This window comes from Leuciscus leuciscus (genome assembly GCF_965113295.1).
Source record: "Leuciscus leuciscus genome assembly, chromosome: 17".
NCBI classification, from domain to species: Eukaryota; Metazoa; Chordata; class Actinopteri; order Cypriniformes; family Leuciscidae; genus Leuciscus; species Leuciscus leuciscus.
Window position 1 is genome coordinate 21,827,992 of NC_138741.1, and position 18,556 is coordinate 21,846,547.

The window sequence follows — 18,556 nt, forward strand, 5'->3', positions numbered from 1 at the left end:
AAAATGTAATTTTTTCCTGTAATGGCACATGATCCTTCAGAAATCATTCTAATATGCTAATTTCTAACAATTATCAACATTTAAATCTGTTGTGCTTTTATTTTTGTGAAAACCATGATACTTTTTTTCAGGACTATTTGAGAAGAAATTTCTAAATAATTATTAGTTTGTAATAATTTGAGTCTTTACTGTTACTTTTGATTAATTTAATGCATACTTGCTGAATAAAAGTATTAATTTCTAAGAAAAATAAAATCTTACTGACCCCAAAATTTTGACCAGTAGCGTATACTTTTTAAAGCCACAATGTTTTCAAGACTGGCAGGTTACTGAATGCATCACTAGATGGCACTCCTACCCAAGCAATATAAGACATTTAGAGTCTTTTCCTTAAAGAACCCCTCCACAACCACTGAAATTGAGACAACCGAGTTGACCAAATTCTGTACAAACATTTATGTACAGTATGTTGAACAGTTAGACCTAAATAATATGTTATTATTGCAAACTTGTATAAATATCAACATGGATTTTTTATTTTTTTTATTTATTTTTTGTGTGCAGTGTTCAACTATATTTGCACATTTGGATCAATAAAGCATGTCTATTAATAATATAATAAAATAACCAATTTAGCAGCATGTTTGAATTGCTCTGTTTTCTAGACATGTTTGTTATCTTAATATATAATTAAAATATAAACCTTTATTCAGTGTAATATTGTCTATGATTAGGATTATACAGAAATGCTACAATAAAACAATACAAATTAAATGCATTTTCTTACCTAGCATAATAAAATAGTTTAAATAGCTTTTTTTGTATTTATTAGATTGTATATAATTACTTATTAACAGTGTTGGGGAAAGTTACTTTTAAAAGTAATGCATTACAATATTACCTAAAAAGTAACATTGCATTACTTAGTTGCTTTTCATGGAAGTAGTGCTACGTTACTTTTACATTACTTTTTCTCACCTGGGCTGGGCTTGCTTGTGTTTATAATAACAAATATACAGTATATATCCCTTTCACACCAAAAGATAAATTATTTAAAAAAAAAAGTAACACTCAAAACATTTAAAAGTAATGCGTTACTTTACTAGTTCTTTGAAAAAAGTAATCTGATTACGTAACTCGTGTTACTTGTAATGAGTTACCCCCAACATTGCTTATAGATACTTATAGTATAACTATCAGGAGCTAAATGTGTCAATTTAAGTACAGAAGTCTGTACAGTTGTATTTACCCTCATCACTACATTGGAGGTCTGAATATTTGTGGCTGCAAACAGTCAACCAAAACCCTGTCTGCATTTGGAGGGGGGAAAAGTGTTTTGTTGCTTAGGAACAGTTGTGTCTGTATCGCAGTGGGGGTCTACTTGTGAATATCATTATGTTCCCTTCAATCGACAAAAATGACAAATTTTTCTTGTCTGCCAATATTTATCATTGGCTGCACTCACTTGCGGGCCTGAAAAATGTATTTTTATTGATTACAGGGCAGAGTCTGGGATTATAACTAACTTTGTATCAAAATAATATTCTAGATCTACAATGAAAGGTCTTTTCATGCTGACAAACTATGAGACCATTAGCAAAAGTAAAATGCATATAATGCTTTTGGTTGTTTTGTTCAGTATACCTTGTTTTTGCCCGTAAAAAGCCTGGCAAGTCATCAAAGTAGCTTTACTATATTAACTACTAATAGCTCTCACTGTCTGAAAGAATGAAAGAAACTGAGATTGATCCATTTTCCCTGCAACAATACAGCAGTGATAGGAATTAAAGATCATTTTGAAGTTGTGAGATGTAATTGTATATGTTCTGTTGCTCGCAAATAAAACAGACGGAGCAGGTGAGGCCAGAGGACGTGGCGAGGAGCGGAAAGGTACCCGGCGAGTGTGTGCTCTGCGACTGATTGTGCGCAGGATCATGTTGACAGGAGGAAGGAGGAGATGCAGCCACACATACAGCAGGGATGCTGGGTGCCTAGGCCGGAAATTCATCAAAATGGGGGAACACCTCCAAGAAATGTGCGTCAGACGGTGTGTGTGCTCCTCTCGCATCGTCCCTTTGGAAAGTCAGTGAAATTTTCCAGTGATTGATGATGGCTTGGAAGGGGGTCAGTAAGAACAATGTGCATTATTAATGAAGTTGGACTGAAAGTCAAGATACGATAATTATAAATGTACCTCTCCAACACATTTGAACATATCTTTTCAGCTTATATATATATATATATATATATATATATATATATATATATATATATATATATATATATATATATTCAGCCAAGTTGAAACAAACCAAACTGAAACAAACCAATACTCTTTTTTTTCTTTTACATTTATGAATTGTTTAATTTCTTAATTATTTTTTTTTTCTGAAAAAGCTATAACAAAGATTTAATATATTATAAAAGCTTTTTATAATAGTTTATATAGCTTTTTCAGCTAAATTAATGTATATAAAAAATATATATAATATATTTGAGGTAGGTTCTAATTGTGACAACTTATCCCACATAGTGACAACATGCCCTGATTTTGGCCAACATGTGTTAAAAGAAATCTTTTTTTTTTGGTGTTTGTTTGCTAAAGATTTTAGTGTTTGTTCCTGTACAGAAATTGACATTCAAAACTAAACCTACAATGAGAAATATTCACTTAAGTCAAAAAGTGTGACAACTAGCCCCGGTCTCCCTCTAAATAAAACTATATATATATAGTATTGGTGGCTTCTCTTCTATTACATTATATTATCATAGAAGCCACCAATATCCTCCTTTGAATTACAAGCAGTTGCTCACTGACAACTGCCCAATTTCTTGGGCTCGAACTGAAAAATGTTTGACATTTTATCTTTGAGTACAGCCGTACACGCCGCATCATTCCCAGCGTCTGTGCATCTGTTCCCAACATCCTTGCGATCAGGTTTCAAAGTCTGTTTGTTCCAGAGCCGGGGTGGGTTGAAGCTGGCTGGGCGATGTTCGGCAGCGGAGTTGGTGAGATGGAAGCCTTTGTTAAAAACATCAGGTAGAGCGTGGGGGGGCTGTTGGCACAGCGGCGCTTGCCCCCATGCTGTTCTGTCAATCTGCCCCTGCCCCGTGCCGAGAGGAGGAGGGGGGCAGACACCAGGGGGGCCAATCCTCCATGAGACCCAAATCACACCAGACGAGGAAAGATGGTCCCTGGCTAAATACAGTTATCCCCCCTCATCTGTCAATCAAGAAATCTTTGAGTAATTTGGGATTTGCCAAGAAAATCATTCAAATCTCTGAGTGAGAATACTGTAGCTTTTGATATGCAATGTGTCATATCTCTGACTTTCTTATTTTAGAAATACATTTTTTTTTTATAAAAACATTTTTATTTTTTACAGTTTGAAGTTTTTCTTTTGAAGAATTAATAGGTAAACAGCATTAATTGGTAATAAACGAAGGGCATGTGTTGGAGAAATTAAATCTAATTGATTACACGCACACACAAAAAAGCCTATTTTTAAACACTGTAATTGCATACTGTGGAAATGTTAACAGAAATTCAAATCAAATTTACAAACTCAATCTCACCGTTCAAACTCTCATTTATTGCATTTCACAAAGGTTGTTTTTCATTTACCAAACATATTCTTAATTACTTTGAATTTATTTCAAGACACGGCAGATGGTATTTAGTGCGACTTCCACAAAAGCCGCCTATATTTTCAGATATAACACCTTACATGTGCATCCACAACGTGAACCGTACAAAACGGCGATTCGTCCTTTGTTGTCGAGTAGCGCATGTAAACTAAGACCCACGCAGAGGTAAATCCCAGCTTCTTAAATTTAACATATGCTCTTCTTCCCACACATTGTGAGGAGCTCGTCGATGTCGTCTTGTCATCCAGACGACGATACGCTACATTAGCAGATGCGGGCAGGGAAGGGGCCTCATACGCGAGTGTGAATATTAGGAGAGATGGAACCCGAGCAAACAGGATTTAGAGCACACCTCTGTATCAACACAGATTTAGTCAGCGTCACCCTCCGGGGACACGAGGAGAGATGGAGGGAGAGGCTTCTCTTCGTTTCGAGATGATTCACGTTGGGAGTGGGCTTGCAAAATTGCTTTATGGAAAGTGGAGGAAGCCTCGGCGGGAACATTAGGCAGGAAACAGCAGGAGGGCCACTGTTTCATTAGGGAGAGAGGCTTCGGCTTTATTACAGGGATTTGGAGTTTTATGGTTATCGTTATTTGCCATAGAATTATTGTGCTTATATGTCTTCTACTCAGCTGTTTGGGTGGGGAGTGAATAAGTGGTCTCGGCGCACTCGGCCGGGTCTGGAGGAGCAAGCAGCTTGGCGGCCGTCGCGTTTCCCACGCACAGATCGGAGATCCTGCTCAGCAGAGTCTTCTGCGTTTCCACCAGGAAGACCTCCTATGAGCAACAGAAAGGGAGAGAGCTGTAGCTTATTCATATTTAATGCGATACGGCCCTGTTTCTTCATCAATGCTACATCTGACATGACTTTGCCATTAGCTTGTGTGGAATTGACATGCGAGCGATGAGCGAGAGTAGAAAAACAATCCCTACTCTCCTTGGCATGTTCAATCTGGTGGTGACGAGTTACAAAAAAAAAAAGGGAAGTTGGCTTATGAGGCTTCAGGTGCGGTGCGAGTTACACCGTAGCTCGGCAAAAATTTGCGGGAAAAATCGGGAGTTTTGTGTATGGGCAAAACAGTTTGCCACTCAGAATTTGTTAATATTCAAGAATCATGTGACACTTTAGACTGGAATAATGGCTGCTCAAAATTCAGCTTTGCATTCACAGGAATAAGTTACATTTTTAAATATGAATAGAAAATATATACACTCCCACCCACCCATCACGTTCAGCTTGGTGGCGATGGGCTAATAAAAGTTTGGGAAGCAAATCACAGTTGGCTTATGAGGTACGGCTTCAAGTGCTGTCACATTTACCGCTGCTCGTCAAAATTCCACAGGAGAAATCCAGTCATTGCAATAGGAATTTGCAGAAAATGTTGGCCACTCAGATTTCGCTCATGTTCAAGTTGGTCATGCAAATTCACCATGCTGACCAACAAAAAAGCTGCTTGGTCTACACTTGGTTGACAATGGACCTTTTTTGCACATGAAATTTCATTAATGTGACTGCACTTTTCCTCTTCATAAACTGTCACTGGGGACAATTGGGCCACACCGTTGTGATTCCCAAAGGCAACGAAGATGGGCCCTGCCTGGAAGCGACGGTGTCTTGCGGTGCCAACCTTTCCGACCCCAGCGGAGTGCGGTGCTGCGGTGTACCGTGCAGGATGCCCACCCTCCCTACCGGGCAGGCCGTCTGCAGCAGAGCAGTTAATAAAGAGATTGATTATCAGCCTGTCAGGAAGTGACAGTTGGACAGAGCCACTCCACATGAATGACAGAGGGCACGCACCGCTCGCAGCAGCCAAGAGCGCCAGAACCAGCACCGCGCCACCAGCACCTCCGCACCGTGCCAACCTTGCTACGGGGAGGAAGAGCCCCGCCGCGAACACAGCCATCGCCTTCTGGAGCAGCAGCTACACGGCTGCTGACTTCACTTCCTGTGCCAGAGTCAGAGTTCACCGCCGCTGCCTGCAGCATAATGACTGCCGGGCTGCAAACACCACACGTGAACACTTTTTTTTTTATGAGATGCAACATTCATTCAAGAGTATAAGAAAAAAAGGTTTACACTTTATTTTAAGGTGACAGTTACATTGTACTTACTTAAATAAGTACTGAGTAATATTAATTGACTACATGTACTTTCTATAGAGCTATGGTTAGGGGTTGGTTTAGGGTTAGTTACTTGGAATTGGGCATAATTTACTGTTATTACTATAGCAATGTTACCAAATGTTTAAATTTATTTTACGTAAAAAAGAAGTATACTGTATATAATCATTTTCGTATATAATACAATTTGTGACACTTAAGACTGGAGTAATGATGCTGAATATTCAGATTTGCCATCACAAGAATAAGTTATATTTTTAAATAATAAAAAAAAATTTTTTAAATTAATATTCCACAATATTACTGTTTTTACTTTATTTTGGATCAAATAAATGCAACTTTGGTGAGACTTTTTCCCCCAAAAACATTAAAAAAAAAATCTTACCAACCCCAAATCTTTGAACAGTAGTGTACATAACAAACTGCATTCCTACCACCAACAGTTTAAAAAGAGTGGGGGAGAAACTTTTGCATGCATAATGAATTATTCAGTCTGAATAAATGTATCCATGCCAATAGGTGTCAGTCCAAGAAGACTGTCATGTCACATTTTTCAAGTGGAATTGTAATTGAAATTTGGTATAGTGACACTGCTAATAAAATCGCTTTGGATAAAAGAACACATTCAATAAGAATAAATATGGGTGATCTTAAACATATTCTCATTTTATTATCTCTATAGTTCTGTTTGTTCTTTTTTTAGATAATTATCTGTGTGCATCAATGTATGGTGACCTCCACGAGAAAACATAACTGTTGACCCACTCAGCCTGTTGGACTAGCTCGAACACGGGACCATATGTTTCAGTGTTCATGGATTAGCAACAGTGCATTAGAGAGGCAGAAGTGGCTTCCTTCTAATTAATGATTTAGCACCTCACAGGTACACACACACACACACACACATTCACACAGTTCTATGCCTCATCCGGCCCTGCTTTGTCAGTCCCCCCGAATGAAGGGCTGTCTGCGCGCTGTGGCAATCTCTCGCCTGACTTTGTTTGAAGTCACTCTTGTCTGTCTCTTCACCGGTGCGCCTGTCTGTTGGCCGCGTCCCCCTTTTTTAATGAAACAGAAGCGTTAATAGAATCACTGGGAAAAGCAGGTGATAAAAGTCGATCCGTCGAGCGCGCCTGTATCCTGAGTTGCGAGCGCACTGTTCAAACAGAGCATTGTTCAAAGACAATGCATGCAAAAGACACACGCGCTGCCGAAGGAATAAAAAAAAAAAGAGAAAGGGAGAGAAAGGGAAATGGGAAAAAAGCTGCTCCCTGTCTTCAGCAAGATCAAAACAACTCCAAGGTAAAATATACAATGAAGGGCCCCCTGATCTGACCAGCATCTCAGATGAGAGGAGGATGCAGTCTTTCTGACATGTTACAGAGGGAGAGAGAGACGGGAAGCAAAATAAAGAGGCCTCACAAAAAGTTTGAGATGTTCAGGCCTTATGAATGCATTCATGGAACATTGTACATGCATTACAAATGTCAAATTAACGCCCGCTTGAGCCGAAATGATATTCCGAGCATATGAAATGACCCTCAAAGAGATGAAAAACATCTGAAATGGGAGGTAAATGCGCTCGACTCGGTTCATTTCAGCCCTAATAAAGATATCGCATCCCGGCCTGACAATACGAATGACTTTCGGTCACATTCTGAGACACGTTTTTTGAAACGTCACCCCGGGATATTTGCGATCGAGTGCTTTTTTCATACGTCGACGGAGCGAGCTGTCATTTTCTCATTGCGGGAAAAACAGAAGTCTCTTTCACACTTCATTGGCCATCGCGGAGATCAATACAGGCGCCGGTAAGAGGAATATCAGCCAGGGATGGTGCAGAAGTATCTGTAGAAACGGCACCGGGGAGAACAAAACGAAAAAGAGGAGGAGTGGAGCTGCGTTAGAAGGCGACACAGATGGACAAGAGCCTTTATGGTGGCGGCTCCTGCTGGCATGGTGCCACCAGCCCCAGACTCCCTTTGTTTGCCAGGCTACTAAACTAATAGAGATAAAAGCAGGTTCCCGCTGGCCAGGAATTATAAAGTCATTAACGAATACAAATAAGGCTGAGAATGAAGGGGCAAGGAGAGGAGGCTTTCTCTGACCAGCTGAGTCTGAGAGGAGGGATGCGGTTTGGGGAATCTGTCCGAGGTTGGACGTCTCTGAGTGTGTAAACAACCCTGATTTCCTCTTCTACTATTCGCTTGTCTCTAAAAACATGGGTTGTCCTGTGGAGTGACATGATACACCCAAGTTCAAACAGCATTTTTGCTGATATATGTTTTTACAGTGAACCATATGAATTTAGAGAATGTATGGAATATTTCTGCTAACTTTATGTAAAACATATTTTAAAAAGAAGTTACAATTTGTTGATTAAAAAGTAAAAATAGATAAAATAATCTTGTCAGATTCCCATACACTTATGCGAAATGTAAACAAAAATGATCTAAAAAGTAATTATTGTACATATACTGTGTGTGTGTGTGTGTGTGTGTGTGTGTGTGTGTGTGTGTGTGTGTGTGTGTGTGTGTGTGTGTGTGTGTGTGTGTGTGTGTGTGTGTGTATAATGAATCATATGAACAGAGATTGTATGGAATATTTAATATATATATATACATACACATACACACACACACACCTATTTACAAGAATACAAAGTAATTAAAATTGCCTAAATATAGATTTTTATAATACATACCAAAAAAATCTCATGGACATTCCTATATACATTTAAGCAAAATGTAAACAAAAAATGATCTAGTATCAATCATAGCAATTTCTGGTTTATATCAGACAGATTAGTATATATCAGCATATCATTCATAGCCAGTATGTTGTTTCATTGTCTGGTCACACAGGCATTCATTTCTATTTTTTTTCTCCTAAAATCTTTTAATTTCCTTTTTCCTTTTATCTGCACAATAGATCCTCAGCATGTCTTCCCTTCCCTCGTGTAATCTCAATATTATTTAAGGTAGCCGTTGCACAATGGCTGTGAAAATGGGAGTCATTTAAGCCCTTCTCCCCAAGCAGTGGTCTTGGCAACTAAACTAGCTCATTTGTTCACTCTGCATTCCCTTGGACAGCCTTATAAATGGAGGCACTATCCAATTATTACAGGGGATAAAACTAGAGCTCCAGCAAACCATAGCAGAATCTATTACCAGCGAGAGTTTGTGTGTGTGTGTGTATGTGTGTCTGAAAGAGAAAGGCTGTGCCCATATGCCTCAAAAACTACTCCATACAGGACAGGTGACACATCACCGATGGCAACGTGTTCGCTTATGATGTATTGCAATAAATCATAATGACGCTTAATCTTTAGTTTACCTTAAATGTTGTGGTTTACTTGGGCTTATATTAAGTTCATGCAAAACTGGCTTAAAATTATACAGTATTTGACATCTACATGGTCTACAAGTTGCCTTAGTGTGTGCAGTATGCAGTGTGCACACATATGAAGGGACTTTTTGTGATTGGATATGGAATCGATGCATATTTGTATGAAGCTGGCTTTAAGTTGATATTCAATAATGAAAAAAGGGTTACTTTGAAAACTCTCTGATAATTGGCTTCTTAAAAGCATCTCATTTTTAACAATGTCACTGTGGCTGGTGGATGACAATTAATCTGTTTTCCAGTGTTTTCTTGGCATCTGTGCCAATTACTTTATATGCTAATATATGTAAATTACTCAGCATTTGAGATGCCAGTAAAAACTATGCTTGTATTGTATATTATTTTTAATTCATGCAATACAATTGAAGTCTATTTTCAAAGGTACCATTTTAAATCTTAAATAAATTGTTTTTTTAAATATATTTTAGGATGGGAAAGTAAAACATGCATTAGTAAAACTAATATAGCAGCAACTAAGCTCTTAAAAATAGTTTAATACTTCTCAAATAATCATTTCAGACAACACAATCAGCTAATGCTTTGCAACAGAAAGAATCTTTGAAACAATCGGACTTGCTTGCATCATTTCTTTGTTTACCACTATGACAATGGGAATTAGTCACTCCACGTATGAACGCAGCTCCAAACACATTTATTTCTCACTTGAACAGTCAAACTGCATTCTCACACTCACCATACATCCTATTTAAGTGCGTCCTGGATTTTGTATTTGTCATTGTGTCGGCACATTAATATTTCTTTTCTGTTTCTTTTCTCTTTTTTTTCCATCTCTGTTAGTGGGAAAGAGGATAATGACTTCACCGCTAAGTAAATGTTAATGAATGCACTTCGCCATCTGACTAGGTCTTTTCTCTTAACATAAATAGCTATAATTACCAACATATTCTCTCTCTCTCTCTCTCTCTCTCTCTCTCCCTCACACACACACACACACACACACACACACACACACACACACACACACACACACACACACACACAATGACCTGCATCAAAAGTACGCTCTCCGCTGTCCTGCGTTAAGTAAATCTACTTCTCATCTCTGAAGGTAGATGTCACTCTTGCACACTAAATGGATCTGTAAACTTCAGCCTGAGAGATGGTGGATGTTTAATGTTGGGTAAATTAGTAGGAGATAAAACAAAAACAACAAAAAACAATTGTGATCTCAGAAATATATTAGAAAGATGGACAGGACCACATGTTCACTAATGAAAGCAATATTTAAAAATAAACTATTTAAATTAATAATTTATACAAGTTCATTATAAACAAAATAGACACCGGGCTTTTATGCAATATTTTCCTTGCAAATTAAGGTTCAAATTTCACTATTAATTTATTTAAATCTGTGGTCTCTTTCCTAGTTAATTATCTGCAAATAATCATTAATTAAATACATCTTAAAAATGCTCAATAAGTTTGCTTATAAATATCTTCCACAAATATATAAAAAAATAAATAAATCAAGAAATCATTCACTGTCAGTCATAAGGAACTAGTTGGTCTCTAGTTCTCATAGACTTTTAAAATAACACTTTTCATAAATCCCCATGTGCTGTTCCAAAACCTACTGCTGCAATAATAAAAACAAAAATCATAAATATTTCGTTCTGTGCAAGACTGATTTAAATTATCGTTCTTGTTTTACATTTGTGTGAAACTGCAAAAAATAATTATTCGATTTAGCTTAACAACGCATTTTCATAATTACCACATATTACTCATGAGGAGTACAATGAATGCGCAATCTGATCATTTTAATAAGTACACTCATATAGGAAGTGTATCAGACAGAACTGACATTGTGTCAAATTAAAGTTACAGCACTAAAGACGAGTGGCTCAGTCCTGAACATCATCATAAACATATTCAAACACACACATACACACACACACACAGTGAATCATATGAATATATATCTCCTGTGTCAGTTCCGTGAAGGATGGCAGCCAGCTTTGCGATCCGCAGCTCTCCCGGCTGATTCAAAAATGTATCTTTCAGGCGTTTATTATCAATTTGACTTTATCTTCTCTTTACCAGAGGTGTGAAATCTCAACCTCATACGTGTAATTAAGGTGGGCCGCGGTGCTTAAGAGAGGCTTGATTTGAAGCGATTACCAGAGGCGAGAGCTGAAAAGTACACCGCTGTGACCTCAGGGGCAGTCTGGAGAACTGCTGGCTGAAGCCACAGCTAATTTAATTGATCTCCTCAGCTTTACATTTAAATATCATCACAGTGGCGATGAGCTCCAGATAGGCTTTGTTCTCGCGTGTGGCTGAAGAGAGATTATTCGCAGAGCAGATCTGACCTGATGGCTTCCCTCCCCGCTAAACTCTTCTATTTGTTCAGCCTAAGAGCGCGCGAGACATCGATCCGCCCGTTTGGAAAAGATGCAGCTTGGGTGATGGTAGTTTCAACTGTTGTTGCTACACAAATATGATTGTTGCTCTAAAAGAGGGATTGCGGATAGAGAACATGTCATGTCAAGTCATGTTTATTTATATAGAGCTTTAGATTAATAAACAAGAAAATATCAGTATCAATGATGCAAACTTCATCAAATATGAGACTGATTCACATTCTGCTGTAAAGCATCTCTAAAAAGACAATAGTGTCATTATTCAGCTCAAGTCAGTTCAGTGTTGATTTAGTTCAGTTCAATAACAGTTCAATTATGAAACGAGTTCAGTTCAGCTGTAACACCAAAAACACTTTCTGAGAATGTTTTGCTAACGCTCCCATTAAGTTATATGTTCATGTCCAGTTTTTTATATAGGTTTCAATTTTTTTTTTCCTTTGTTATGCAAACGTTAAGGAAACATTCCCTAGTGTCACTCTGCAAACATTACGGGAATGTTACTTCTGAATGTTCTCTGAACATTCTGAAACAAGTAACATTTAAAAAATGTCACTGAATGTTACAGCAAAACAAAACAAAAAAACGCTCCATGAATGATGTATAAATAAACATTTTAAGATAACGTTTTGATAACTTTGATCGAACGTTACTGGAAGAATGTTCATTCATAACTTTGAGAGAACCTAGCCAGAACATTAGCTAACGTTCAGAGAACGTTCCCTATTAGCTGCTTTGCAGCTCTATAGAAGGCAATAGTGTCTTTATTCAGCTTGAGTCAATGTGGAATCAATTCAGTTCAATAACAGTGTTTATGTTGCAAAATTCGTCAATTATGAAACAAATTCAATTCAGCTTCAGTATAAAGCAACTTCACAGCTCTACAGAAAGGGGGTTATAAGCAGCAAACTTCCGTATTCTGTAAAACAGGTTGCATCGGGGTTTTCTTTTTTTATGTTTTTTTTCTTTCTTCTCACTAATATTTGGATATTAAAATTGAATGAGACACCAATCATAAAAATAACTAGCTAGGTTAGCTAATTACTTTAAAAGACATCACCGTCAGCTCATACTGCTGTTAACCCTTTCTCCGACAAGCGGATGTGGCGAGACTTGTTTTCCTGTTTGTTCATGTGACGTTTGACATAAAGCCTATGGTGTCATTATCCAGCTCAATTCAGTTCAAGTTCAAGTTTTGTCCGTGTCAGTGTAAGGCAAGGCAAGTTTATTTGTATAGCACATTTCATACACAATGGTGTAAGTTCATACACAAAAGTGTCGTCAAAACTATGATTTTTAGAGTATTTTAAACCCTAAGTAAGTCGAAGGCGACAGTGGCAAAGAACCCACACTTCATCAGGTGAACTGCATAAAAGTGAAGCCGTGCTGTTGCATTTAAATATAAAAACAGAAATGAAACACTGCCTCTAATTCAAAACATATTTCCCTCAGCTCAACTATGACAATAACATCCAAACATCCAATCATCCAAAAGGGGAAGCATTGAAATTCCACATTAGAAGAAAGAGAGAGAATTTAACAAAAGGACCAAGACATAGAAGAGGAGGAAGGTGTGAGGAAAACAGACAGCATCCTCTCTGCCGGTCTTGCCTGTGCTGATTTTAATGAGTCATTTCGATGCACGCTATGAAAATTAGGTGCCGGTGACGGTACTGCGCCATCTGTAAGGTAGCCGAGCGGTCACAGTAATCCATCTCACGCTCTCTGTTGAGAGCAGAGAGACGGCGGGACAAGGTCACCACAGGTGGAACCGTTAACGCAGTGACAGAGCGTGGACTGGAAACCTTTTCCAAGAAGCCGCTTCTCAAAACCTCCAGGAGATTTGTTTTTATTTACCGCGAGGTGACTCTGTTTGATATCAAAGACGAACTTTTCAGGATCATTGTGCATCAATTTAGGGTCTGGGTGACCGGTTAAGATGAGATGTTATGAAAAGCTACAGCTCGAATTCCTTTCAAAGCACTAAACTAAGCCAAAAATGTATATATGGAGTGTTTTTCAGTCGCTAAGTGGTGTCAAGGATCTTTGAGCAAGCTGTAAATCAAGGGTGCACCTTGGCTATTTACAGCAAATTATACAGCATGAATGATTCAGTGATTAGAAACATTCTGGCATTCATTACTTTCGCAAGGTCTGAAGGACTTAAACACCGCTAGCTCTTCACACTGTACAAATGCCCAAAACCTTGAGAGAGAGAGAGAGAGAGAGAGAGACGGAGTGAATCACAGGAACAAATTTATTTTAAATATGTGCCCGAAGGGGTATTAATAACACTTGATACTTCAGATCATCCTTATTAGAAAGCGCTCAAGTTTTTGTTTGTAAGACGGTTGCTAAGCTTGCTTTTAGACTGGCTGTTGCTTAATGTGGATGTGTCAAAGAAAAAGTCACTTTTACCCGCCTGTGTATGTGCACTCCAAGTGGAAGGTTTTTATTATTTTTTATTTTTTGTACAGATGTGATTAAAAACATGAGGAAGAAGGTAAGACAACAGCGGTAAGAGACGAAACCCTGACTGTCTGCGTAAATGCATACAAATTGCTGCTGATGAGGTCTTTACTGGGACAGTGTTTATCTCGTAATACCTCTAGTTTTAAAACAGCACTGTCCCCGCTCTTCAGGTGTTCATTTGAATAGACCGAGCTGAATGAGTCTTTCTGTAATTGATCCCTGGGGGACGGGAATGTCTAGGCCCACCGAATCCGCATTTCCCCCAATTACGGATGCCATCGCGCTCCAAAAACAGAATCGGAGCGCACATCACAGACAGAACCCCTGTGCTACTGACACAACCTCACAAACACTAGCTGCCTTTGCAGGGTCCCTACACAGTGTTCACTTTATATTTCGTTTAATATAAAAAAGTAACGAGTACATGCTTATATGCATATAATACATGCATTGATTTAATATATCAAATATTAAAGTATTATTTATGTATTTTATTGTATAATTAGTATTATATATATAAATATAAATTATGCTTATATATATTTTTTTGCATATAAAAGTACATATGACAATAGCACATACATTCCAATGCAGCATTTATTTAATGAAAAATACAGTAATATTGTGAAATATTATTACCACAATTTAAAATAACTGTATACTATTTTAATATGTCATTTATTCCTGTGAGGGCAAAGCTGAATTTTCAGCATCATTACTCCAGTCTTCAGTCAGTGTCACATGATCCTTCAGAAATCATTCTAATACGGTATGGTGATTTGCTGGTCAAGAAACATTTTAACTATCATCATTAATGGGTTTTTGGGGTTTTTTTTTTGGAAGTTGTGATTCAGGATTTTTTGATGAAAAGAAAGTTCAAAAGAACATATTAAAGAAAATATATATAATTTAAAAGTTGTTACTGTCACTTTTTATCAATTTAATGATTCCTTGCTGAATAAAAATATAAATTTATTTAAAAAAAAATACTGACCCCAAACTTTTGAACAAATATTACGCCTATATATTACTTGAAAATTACTATATGTTATTAGTATTATACAGTATATAATAATAATATTAAATTAGCATTATAAATTATAATAATATATACATTTGAAATGAAGTCTTCAGTCATAATTTAAATTTACAACTTTGTGTGCAGTGATATGTCAATATTGTCTGCAGTGCCATATGGACTAAACACACACACTCCCTATATTTTGAATTGACTTAATATGGCCAAATACACTGTGAAGACTTTTAAGGACACTATTGTGCCATCTCCATCTGCCAGTGTTTAAATGACAGCTAACTGTGCGCTTACTGAATTGATATGTATAGGCTTGCACTGGTTCAACAGGAAAATGGAAAACAGCATGCATGGATTGCTGACTGGAGGTCAGTCAGACAGTGGCAGGACTTCCAGGTATAAATCTAATTCACCTTGCCGTTTCCACTGTAGCCACTGAACAGCTCTTCACTGAAGTCAGAACAGAGACGATCTTTCAAAAGTCCTTTCAAAAAAGTTCTTACACAGGTGGAAAAGGTTTTTTTTTCCTCCAAGACTGAAGCTTTAAAAATAAGACTAGAAGCCCTTGCTGACACTCTTTCCTTTCTGGACAGAGTCTTGCAAATGGACTCCCAATAAAACAAAAAAAGCTAAACATATTCAAACAACTGATAGCATATACAATAAACAACCTGATGTCGTCGGAGCATGTGCAAGGAGTGTTTGGAGGGCATTAATGTCTGTAGGACATGGCAGGGGTACTCGGTTCAGACCCAAAGCTGTGGTGATGGAGTAGTTGTGAGTTAATTACTGATTACCTCTGGGGCCGTTCACCTGTGAGCCCATCATTACCTCACACTCACGCCAAGCAGGTGCCATCCCTGGTTGTCCGCCACGCTTGTCTGCTGTGGCATGATTCCCTGGCCTGGGCCTAAAACCCTTACGCAGGAACCGCAGGGGAACATGGCACAACTCAAACCTTAACATCTAGCGCTATCCGGCCAGAGGTCAACTTCTCCTTTCTCTCCCCCCCTCTCCATCGAATCTGGAGCTCTTTCTTTGCCCTGGCCTGAAGTCACGGGCAGGGAAACAGCTGGCCAACGCCTGCCCGCTTGGACATGGCAGTTCTAGAGCATCGATAGTGGTGCCCACCACACCAGCTGATCCTCTCCCAGGGTCCCTGTCACGATGATGTCTTCATCGCTAACCGGAGCAGACGCCCGCTCCTGGCAGCAACTGGAGGTGACAACAAATCCAATTATCTCCCCTCCATGGAGCCCAGGCAGCCCATGCCGGTGTGAAAGAGATGAGGACGGGGACAGGCGGTGCCCTGCCCACCTCATCCCACCCCTCCCCCTGATTTTAGTGGCCAAACACACAGACTACTGCCCCGTCACTCCAGTCACAGGGACAAGAGGACAAACAGAGGGCTCCTGTGGTCTACACATACAAAATGCAGATAGATAGATAGATAGATAGATAGATAGATAGATAGATAGATAGATAGATAGATAGATAGATAGATAGATAGATAGATAGATAGATAGATAGATAGAAAGATAGATAGATAGATAGATTTCCCTTCATTTTTGACTCATTGTTTTATCATTGTAACTGCATGAAAAAACAACAAGAACATTCTTTAGACTTTTTGTCTTCTTTTGAACAGAAGTGAGTAAGTCCTACTGGTTGAGAACGTGAGGAACAACATGTAAATGAAGACAATTCTAGTTTTGCGTGAACTACTATAAATAATAATTTAATTTAATTTAATTTAATTTAATAATAATTAAAGAATTTCATTTCATTTCATTTTATTATATTAAATTATATTATTTTGAACACAGCATGATAAATTGGTCGACCATAATCCTGTTGTAATCCTGCTGTCATTCATGGCGGCTTGTCATTGACACAAATGTCCCACCACATGGATATTAGAAAACTTGATTTGTGATGAGTGTTTTTTGTGACACGCCCTGAGTTCACCTGTATAAACCAATTAAATATCCATATACAAAATGAGCTTTACTGGAAGCATTAGAGGTGTGTTAAATGCATATTAAAGAAAAAAATATTGATTGTTTATCAGTGTTTATAGGTCATCTTCACCTCTGATGATTAGCCAGAGAGGGTAAGATAGAGTGAGAAGGAGGGCACTACAAGACTTTTACACTAGTATGCAGAGTTAGGGCTGCACAGTACAGTTATGACAAAACTGATTACTTTTCTTGATACTGTAATCATTATTATTAATTTTGATTATTACAATTGCCATTAAAATGCTTTTTTGTTAGGCTGTACATCGGTGAGTAATGGGTATTATTCAGTGATGCAAGTTACATCGTTACACCTGTAGGTGGCAACAAGCGTCCACATTATGAGGCTGTTAACACAACACCATTTTCAACGACTATAACTACGAAAAACTTTTTATGCGTTTTGGCCGTTCATTTACATGACAACAGCGTTTTGGGTGCCTGAAAACAAAAACTTTTGATCTCCATGTAAACAACAAAAACGCGAATCTCTGAAGACGATGACATCATGCTCATGCATATTATGTGTTCAGTCTAGTGTTTCATCGCCATCTAATGGCCTGGCAACAGAATACAGCGTTTTTAGTCGGTAATCGTTTTGACAATGGTGTCATCTGTACACGTAAAACTGAAAGGAAAAACTTCTTTTTAAGCATATCGTTGTCGTGTAACCGTACCCTATGAGTGGATCATCAACCAATTCATTCAAAACATTGATCGTTTAGAAACAAAAAAACATTGATACGAGAAACAGTTGATCCTCCTTAGATGAGTAATTGAATCAATTACTCAACTGATTTACAACACAGATTCATTCCGGAATGAAACACTTTTATGTGTTACTTAGAGACGTATCTGAGATTGTTCTGGCTTAGGTGAGTCATGATTCATTGAAAAAATTCATTTATAAATTAAACACCATTAACATGTCTTACCTGTAGACATGCAATGGCTGGTCGTGCTTTGGAGAGTTATTAAACCATTCATTCAAATGATTCGTTCTAAAAAACTGATTAATTCATGAACTAAACACCACAAATGTGTTTTGCTGGTCGGTGAGTCATGAACCGTTCATTCAATTGATTTGTTAAAAGTGCTGCACACCAACAAAGACCTAATAGATCATCCTTATTCACATGAAGGCCATGGCACTACTGTCCCGAATGTTTGAAAGGGAAAAGAAGATTCTCCTGGCCAAAGCCCTTCTGATAAAGGCAGTGACTCACGGGTTTCATGATATTCAGATGAGCCTTCAATGTGGGTGACTGGTGACACAGGGCGCTTGAGCATGGAGTTGGTGGACATGCCCAGAGGGAGATTCTGAAATTCTGATGGACCAACTCATCCAATGGGCCATTTCTAGTGGAGTAGAGGGAAAAGATAGCATCCAGTCCCATCAAAATATGAGCCAATGTGTTCCAGGCAAAGGCTTCTGAGACAGCTAAACAAAGAACCACTGAAGCAAGGACTTCTCAA

At 38.2% G+C, this 18,556-nt stretch overlaps 1 protein-coding gene across 1 annotated transcript in view; it reads right to left on the reverse strand.

Moving 5' to 3' along the window:
* Positions 1-3,579: 3,579 nt before the first annotated feature.
* Positions 3,580-18,556, reverse strand: part of LOC309478975 (ribonuclease inhibitor) — a gene marked incomplete at its 5' end in the record, with an annotated part of 133,335 nt that continues 118,358 nt past the window's right edge. Inside the window, one exon of the mRNA XM_082142820.1 lies at positions 3,580-4,427. Within this exon, the coding sequence (XP_081998946.1) occupies positions 4,275-4,427 (153 nt within the window). The 3' untranslated portion in view covers positions 3,580-4,274. The remainder of the gene's footprint in view (positions 4,428-18,556) is intronic.